The sequence below is a fragment of the Piliocolobus tephrosceles genome, chromosome 16 (assembly GCF_002776525.5).
Source record: "Piliocolobus tephrosceles isolate RC106 chromosome 16, ASM277652v3, whole genome shotgun sequence".
Lineage (NCBI taxonomy): Eukaryota > Metazoa > Chordata > Mammalia > Primates > Cercopithecidae > Piliocolobus > Piliocolobus tephrosceles.
The window spans coordinates 72590925-72599660 of NC_045449.1; the positions used below are offsets into that span (position 1 = coordinate 72590925).

Below are 8736 nucleotides of genomic sequence, written 5' to 3' on the forward strand. Positions count from 1 at the left end.
TTTTCTTTCTCGTATTTTCCTTATTATTGTCACCCGAGTTACAGGAACTTTACAGAATGAGCTGGGAAGGATTCTCTCCTTCTCTATTCTTTGGAAGAAAGTGTAAAGGACTGGAATTGTTTCTTAAAAGTTACACAGAAATTGGCTGGGCACAGTGGCTCACACCTGTAATCCCAGCACTTTAGGAGGCTGAGGCGGTTGGATCACCTGAGGTCAGGAGTTCGAAACCAGCCTGACCAATATGGTGAAACCTCGTCTCTACTAAAAATACAAAAATTAGCCAGGCGTGGCAGCACGTGTCTATAGTTCCAGCTACTCGGAAGGCTGAGACAGGAGAACTGCTTGCACCCAGGAGGCTGAGGTTGCAGTGAGCCGAGATCACACCATTGTACTCCAGCCTGGGCAACAGAGTCCATCACACACACACAAAAAAGTTACAAGAAATAACATTGTCCCTGCTTGGGGTTTCTCATGGGAAGATTTTTAACCACTGCTTTAATTTCTTTAATAGTTAAAAGACTCTTCACTTTCTATTTCCTTCAGTTTTTGGTAACATATCTTATTTCACCTCTATTTTAATCAAATAGAGCACACCACCACATCCAGCTAATTGTTTTGTTTTTTTGTGTGCGTGAGATGGAGCCTTGCTCTGTCGCCCAGGCTGGAGTGCAGTGGCGCAGTCTTGGTCGGCTCACTGCAACCTCTGCCTCCCAGGTTCTAGCAATTCTCCTGCTTCAGCCTCCCAAGGAGTTGGGATTACAGGTGCACCCCAGCACGCCTAATTTGTATATTTTTAGTAGAAACCGGATTTCACCATGTTGGCCAGGCTGGTTTCGATCACTTGAGGTCGAACTCCTGACCTCAAGTGATCTGCCTGCCTCTGCCTCCCACAGGTGTGAGCCACCACACCCGGGCTTGATTTGTTTTTGTAGAGATGGGATCTTGCTGTGTTGTCCAGGCTGCATGTTTTATAATATATATAAGATACACTGATACAATAACAGATGCATAAAACAAAAGGGCCAGGCATGGTGGCTCACACTTATAATCCCAGCACTTTGGGAGGCTGAGATGGGAGGATCACGTGAGCCCAGGAGTTCAAGGCTACAGAGTTGTGATGGAGCCACTGCATTCCAGCCTGGGTGACAGAGCAAGACACTGACTCTAAAAAATAATAATTGAATATACAGATTTTGGAAGTATCTTTTGAAAATCTTTCTGTCTGGGTATTTACACAAAAGCTTGGCGAACACAGGCTCACCTGAGTGATTCACCTTCATGGCCCATTCTGCAGCAGACACGATTCAAATTTAGGTTTCATCAGTTACTACACGTTATGAACTGCCCTCCTAAATTTGAGCCAGACTGAGAGCAGCAGTGCCACAAGTGCACGGGCTTAGCTAATCCAGACCCACAGCCACCCCACTGCTGCAAACCCACACTCACAGCTGCGAGCATGCTCCTTGGAGAGCAGGTAGTTGGCCAGAGGTGGTGTGTAGGTCAAGCACTGGATGGTGGCATTGAGAAAGCAGGTGTTGCCAAGGTTGTGGAGTCCTGCACCCACGCGGAAGACCCGCTCCCACCTCAGAGATAGTCGCTCCGTGGGGAAAAGCACTTTCTGCGGGGCTGGGACTCCATCACCACAGCTCTCGTACGTGTGCTCACTGCCTGAGGAAGAAAGGGACAAGGGAAGAAAAGAGGAAGACATAAGTCCACACACAGGTCAACCACAAAAAGAAACTCATGAGGCATACACTTAGCATGTAGTGACTCGGTACACGGCACCAGAGAAGAACTGGTATTCTGGTTTACAGGACATTCCTGGAAAGCTCAGGAGTAAACCCAGTCATCCCACAGACCTCCCAGGCTGCTTGGCTCTAGAATCCTAGGGCCCTGCTACAGATGGAGGGCATGGCTCAGAGACTGAGCGGTGGAAGGAGCCAGGTCCTGGCACTCTGCACCACACTGTGCCCACATGCAGCCCACCCCATTTCTCTTTCTTAGTTCCAAGCCTGACTTTTGACTGTATTATACTTGGGATGGGGGGAACAGCAACTTCCAAGGACTCTCCAAGTACACAGATTTCCTTGCTACCAACCCTGTATCATTACTTCTGTAACGGAAATCCACCCCACACAAAAATTCATAACTCTTTCACCACATTCTGTTGTTTTTCCTACTAACTAGTCAACATTTAAGTCCATCCACTTCATCACCCCGGAGCGAGGGCCTCTCTGCCAGCACAATGCACATGTGTACCCTGTCTCCTGGCTGGTGGGTCATCTCCACTCTTGCGGCGACTAGCTCCCTCTGTTTTGGGGTTGAGCAACACATATTTGCTCTTTAAGGACTCTAGCTGGTAGGAGAAGCTCTTGCTGGCTGGCTCGAACTCGATCTTCTGTAAAAGGACCTTCTTGGCAGAGGAGGCAAGAAGCTTCCCCAGTTCTCCATCATCAGCCGAGTCCTTCCGGCCGGGTTTCAGGGCCTCCTTCAACTTATCCACTATTGGCATGGTGCATCACTGTGGGGACAAGAAGCGACACAGAGCCATGGATAACGAAATCCCAGGACAAAAATGTCTCTTAAGATCTCCTATTTGGTCATTACGGATGCTAGCCACCACAAAAGCTCCCCTGGAATCTGCCAGCCCTACAAAGGAACTGTGAAACAGGGAGACCCAGCACGAATCACCTGGACATATACATTCACGTTTCCCCACAAAAAGATAAGATGCTGCTACAAATAGAGCTGAGCAGACAACAGTGGCCCTGAGGCAGCCAGACAGCTCCTGCCATGTGCATCTCTTCGACAGATACTCATCAAGTGGCTCTAGATATCACTCTTGGTGCCATTTCCTTTCAAAAGGCCATCATGTGGTCCAAATGTCTGCTCCAAAACAGGGGGACACTATTCTCACATACAAACTGGTTATACACACACACCCCCCCACGCAATAAACGAATTAGCATGCAGGTCAGATAAACATGCATGTCTGTACAGACCTGCACTCTCCAATATGAAGGCCACAGGCCGCACGTGGCTACTGAGCATGTGAAATGAGGCTAGTCCAGGTTGAGAGGTGCTATAAGTGTAAAATGCACACCAGATTTTGAAGAGAAATACATACTAGTATAAGACGAAAATGTAAACCATCCCAGTAATTTTTAGATCAGTTACATGTTGAAATGGTAATATTTTATATATATTGGGTTAAATAAATTATGAAAATAAATTTCACCTGCTTCTTGTTAATGTGGCTACTATAAAATTTTAAATTATATTTGTGGCTTGTATTATATTTCTATTAAACAGTGCTTATACAAATTATCTTTTTAAAAGTGAGGAAGGAGAAGAAGAGCAAGTAGCAGGCCTAGAAAACAGTATCCATTGGACACCTAAACTTAAGCAAATGTCTTCCCAGGACACTTATCTAAAGAGAAGAAGAAAAGCAAAGTGGGAGAGTGGGTAGATCACAGGCTTTGGAATGTGCTGGCCCTCAGGGGTTCTATCACCCTTAGCTATGAAACCCAGGGACAACTAACTACTGTGACTTCTCCAAACCTCCTATTCTACTGTAAAATAGCAACAAAAACAATAGGCTTGGGAAGTGCTTTAGAGCTTGCTACATACTACAGTCCCTAACAGAGGATCCATACTATTGGTGCAGCTACAGAGAAACTGTAACCAAGAAGAGACCCTGCACCTCTCCAATCGCTACCTTTGTATCGACCACTTGCCTTCCCCTACCCACCACCTCTCAACTTAACCTTCCCAAACACAGCACAGACTATCTCAGTCACAATTTCAAAAACATGTCTCTTAAATTGCTCACTCGCATCAGAAATATGACGACTTCCTCTGGTATTCAGCACCCAGCCTGCCCTTAGAGAATCAACAAGTCAAGTGTGCCCCAAAATTCTGGTCTAGTGAAAGTAAGGACCTCCTCCAGCACCTCTTATTAAGCCATTCAAATTTATCACTATGGATCATCTAATTCTATACATGGATCAAGTATCTTTTTTTTTTTTTTTTTTTTTTTTTGAGACGGAGTCTGGCTCTGTCATCCAGGCTAGAGTGCAGTGGCCAATCTCAGCTCGCTGCAAGCTCCGCCTCCCAGGTTAACGCCATTCTCCTGCCTCAGCCTCTGGAGTAGCTGGGACTACAGGCGCCCGCCACCTCCCCCGGCTAGTTTTTTTTTTTTTTTATATTGTTTTAGTAGAGACGGGGTTTCACCGAGTTAGCCAGGATGGTCTCGATCTCCTGACCTCGTGATCCGCCCGTCTCGGCCTCCCAAAGTGCTGGGATTACAGGCTTGAGCCACCGCGCCCGGCCCTAAGTATCTTTTTCTATAAAAACTTCTGTAAAGGAAAGCCAGGTGCAGTGGCCTGGACCTATGGTCCCAATGCTTGGGAGACTGAGGTGGGAGGATAACTTGAGGGCAGGAGCTTGAGGCTGCAGTGAGCTGTGATTACGCCTGTGAATAGCCCGTGCAGTCCAGCCTGGGCAACATAGTGACACTCCATCTTTAAAACAAAAAAAGAAATTGTGGCTCACGCCTGTAATCCCAGCACTTGGGAGGCTGAGGAAGGTGGATCAGGAGGTCAGGAGTTCAAGACCAGCCTGGCCGAGATGTTTCCTGTCTCTACTAAAAATACAAAAAAATTAGCTGGGCGTGGTGGCAGGCGCCTGTAATCCCAGCTACTCAGGAGGCTGAGGCAGAGAATTGCTTGAACACGGGAGGCAAAGGTTGGAGTGAGCGGAGATCGTACCACCGTGCTCCAGCCTGGGCAACAGAGTGAGACTCGGTCTCAAAAAAAAAAAAAAAAAAAAGCCTATAAGAATTGTGTGGGGAAAAAAAAAAAAGCTTCTGTAAAGAAATTTTAGAAGCTTTTTTTTTTTGAGACAGAGTCTCGCTCTGTCACCCCGGCTGGAGTGCAGTGGCGCCATCTCGGCTCACTGCAAGCTCTGCCTCCCGGGTTCACGCCATTCTCCTGCCTCAGCCTCCCGAGTAGCTGGGACTACAGGCGCCCGCCACCACGCCTGGCTGATTTTTTGTATTTTTAGTAGAGACGGGTTTCACCAGGTTAGCCAGGATGGTCTCGATATCCTGACCTCGTGATCTGCCCACCTCGGCCTCCCAAAGTGCTGGGATTACAGGTGTGAGCCACTGTGCCCGGCCAGCTTTTTTTTTTTTTTAAAAAACCAGCATTATAACTTGTCTGATTTGAGAAAATAAAAGAGCCTTTTCTCATGAGAATTATCAAAGATTTCTCACCAATTGAACAATCACTGCTAGGTCACATGCAGACAATTCAGTGGAATCAAAAAATACACAGAAACCTGGCAGACTCACCTGGCATGTGCAGACTTGGGCCCGCTGTCCTTCTGCAGCATGGAACCAGGATCTTAACGGAGGGCTGAGTTTGGTTGGGCAGCTGCTAGACAGAGCTCCTGAAAGTAAGTACTCCTGGGCTGTGGCCTGTTAAATCACCAAAGCCACAGAGCGGGCGTCAGAGCCTGTGGGAGGGACAGGGAGACCATCAGTGGAGGCGACTCTCTTCCTGCACAGTCTCTTCAGCTACTTCCCAGGGATGCGGCGCGCACCGGCAACCCTCTACCGTGAAAAAGCCGTCCTAAGCTCAAGGACCATCCACGCGTGCACTCAGGATGAGGCGGAAGGATTGTGCTACCTCATCACCAGTCGCTGTAATGCACACGACATGAACACCTTAACCTTGACACCTGATAAGCCCAGAGAACGAAACCCTCCCCAACACCCGCCAGTCAACTCCAGTCTCATCTCAATTCCAAAGGGCAAGAGGTAATAAATCCCCAAGTTCTGGATTTAATGAACCAGTAAAACTTCAATAACAACAACAAACCTGGGGGAGTAATAGGACTTACCAAAATTTTGCTTTGCTAAGTGTGGATTTTCTCTTTCATTACCATCTACGATTACTATGATTACATAAAATTAAGGTCTGTAAAAACAGTTTACAGTGAAAACATTCAAACACACAAACGGAGAACGGCACAGGGAGCATATGAGCCCCCCTTACTCAGCCTCAGTAATTACGTCTGACCCATCCTGAGTCACCTCCCATCCCCAGGTAACTCTGCAGCAAATCTCAGACCTATGATTTCATCCATAAATAAAAGTATACCAACTCCTGAAAAACGTGTAAGGAAATGATCTCAGAATAAAAGACATCTATAAAGTGAAGACATCCAGTCGTATTAAAAAACTCCCACGATAACACTGCTTTGTGTCAGGACTCACATCTACCCTGGAAGGTGAGAGCTTTGTCATGCACCACAACCAACGCTTGAGAACCACTTAGGGGAGGGGACAAACCAAACTTGGGAGATGTAACCCAATGTCACTCGAGATAAGTTAACTTTAAACTTAACCCACTCCTTAATGTAGATGCAGAGATTCTGAACACAATTTTTCAAGTGTGACAGGTCAATCTCTACTTCACCAGTTCCACCTAAAACATTAAGCAATAACCTAAACAACGCTCGCTCGCTCTCTGAGATGTAGGAGCCGGAGACAAGTGTTCCCGTAATCACTAGTAAGCCCTCCGACGCACACACCATCAACCCTCTACCCAACTCAGGGAGGATGCTCTCTCTGGTCCAGGGACAGCACAGGCCTCATCCATATTTCCACCTGCGCGAACCCCAGCCAGCACCATTTAGGCTCATTCCCTCTCCCACCGCCGTCTGAAGTCACTTTTCCAGGATGAACTGCAATGGACGCTCGCCGAGTCAGCCACGTGCTGGGGAGACGAGCCCACGGAAGAGCGGCCTCCTGGGGCCCAGCGCCGCGCTCCAGGGGCCTCCCGGGCGACTCCGCAACGCCTGCCCCGAGCCCGGCCGCGGACGCAGCGACCTGAGCACGTCTCCCCGAGCCAGGCTCCGTGGCGAGAGTTACGTAAACTGGGGCGCGCGGAGTCTCCCCTCGCGTGTGTCTGGGTTTGGCGGCCGCCAATCCAGCCCCAAGCCCAGGATGCCCACGCCACCCGCCAGGAGCAGCGGTATCGGAATCGCACCCCGCCCCGGGCTCCACGGCCTCCTCTGCAGCCACGAGGAAGGTGCCCGCCCCGGGGCCGCACCCGCCCCACTGAACTCTGCGGCCGCACGCGACGCCCTCGCCCTGATTCCGACCTCAGTCTCTCCGGAGTCGACCTGGATCCTGCGTAGACAGCGGGCACCGGCGGCCCCCACCCCGGCCCGGAGCCCGGGGGACGGCGGAGAGCGGCGAGGACAGCCCAGTCCCGGACCCTCCTCGGGAAGACCCCGAGCTCGCGAGCGGGCGGAGCATCCCGGGCCGTCCTCGGGGACTGCCGAAGCCCTGCGCGGACGCGCGCCCACGTCCTCCCTGAGCGCCCCGGCTGTGCCCCGCCAGCCCTTTCCACGGCCCAGGCCTCGCGGAACCCCCAGCCCCGGTCTCGTCCCCGGGCCTGCGCGCTGCCCGGACCCGACTCCAGCCTACCCCGGCCTCTCCGCGGGCGTTCCACAAGCCTGCGCAGCCCTGGCGTCTCCTTCGGCCCGCTGCCCTACACGCGCACCATCCGGGCCTCCAGCGCCTCACACACGTGTCACGGCGATGCTTAAAGGCGCCGCACCCAGCGGCTGCGCTGAGCTAACACCGAAAGGGTCGGGAGGCTTTAAGAGGCGGGGCTAGATTCGGCTCACTCCCTGTCCCCGCCCACCGCCGCTTCCGTGTCGCCTACGTCACCTCCCCATCACGGGACCCCCCGCCAGCCTACGTGATGACGCAAGTGCGCAGAGCCAAAGGCGCTCCCGCACCTGTGCTGCGGCCCGGTGACGTCCCCGCAGCTTACTTGAGGTGCCGCTACTTCCGGGTCGGAAGAGCGCACCTGGGGCTGTTGTGGACGCCTCAGGTGTGACAGTGGCGCGCCCCCTCGCCCCAGAACGGGGACTCGAGACCCTCTGCCCGCCCCTGCAACAGCGCCCCTGCCCTGTGTCCCGGGCAGGGAGAAGACTGGGCTCCCACCTGCTCCCTGCCCGTCCTGTGGCTGTAGAGAAGCGGAAGCGCGGGCGCTCGGCCTTAACCTCCCGGGCTCTGGGGCCATCTGTGACTTCCACACGCGAAGCACCTGCAGTTTGGGGAGGGAGGGATCTGGGAGCCATCGGCCAAAGCCTGGGGCTGCCGAGGAAATGGCTCTTTGGAATTAGGGATCTTGAGAGCGTGAGATTTGACCTTTGAAGTCTGGCGGCCGCTGCGCAATCCCTAGCTCCACCCACCCGCTCCAAAAGTTTTGTCCTCTGACAACTCTGCGAAGGTTTTAGCTGCGTATTTGTAAGCACGTATTGCTTTTGCAGTGTTTTTAAAAATCCTTTTGATCTGAGGCAACTTCGCTGGCTTCCTCCCCGTTCCCCTGGGCAGGTGGAGAGAGTGTTGGTTTCTGGCCTGACCTCAGAAACTCAGAGAAGCACTGGATGGGCATAAACTACTTTATGCAAAAGGCAGAACTTTATAAATACAATCTATCTGCTGTGTCTTTTTTGACGTAAGTAGGAATGATGAGTAGGGTAAAGTCACAGGTAAACAACCCAAAGCGAATCTCCAGGCCCTCCCCACGGATCCTAAAGCAGGGACTGGAGATGGGGAGAGAGGCTAGATGTACTTGAAACAAAATTCGCCTTGTATTTATTACTTGGGCGCTGGTGTTTTTTGAAAAAAGCAAACAAGGAAACCATATTAGT

At 51.2% G+C, this 8736-nt stretch overlaps 1 protein-coding gene across 3 annotated transcripts in view; it reads right to left on the reverse strand.

The window, feature by feature from the left end:
* The window catches only part of USP36 (ubiquitin specific peptidase 36), a 44694-nt gene extending 37033 nt beyond the window's left edge, over window positions 1-7661 (reverse strand). For 2 of the 3 annotated variants that reach the window (XM_023211650.2, XM_023211649.2), the window contains exons 1-4: window positions 7499-7661; window positions 5354-5517; window positions 2260-2521; window positions 1447-1668 (exon numbers count right to left, since the gene is read on the reverse strand). In XM_023211650.2, coding sequence (XP_023067418.2) covers window positions 1447-1668; window positions 2260-2512 — 475 coding nt within the window. In that variant the 5' untranslated portion in view covers window positions 2513-2521; window positions 5354-5517; window positions 7499-7661. The remainder of the gene's footprint in view (window positions 1-1446; window positions 1669-2259; window positions 2522-5353; window positions 5518-7498) is intronic. The other variant, XM_023211651.2, reaches the window with a different exon arrangement.
* Between the last annotated feature and the right edge of the window lie 1075 nt (window positions 7662-8736).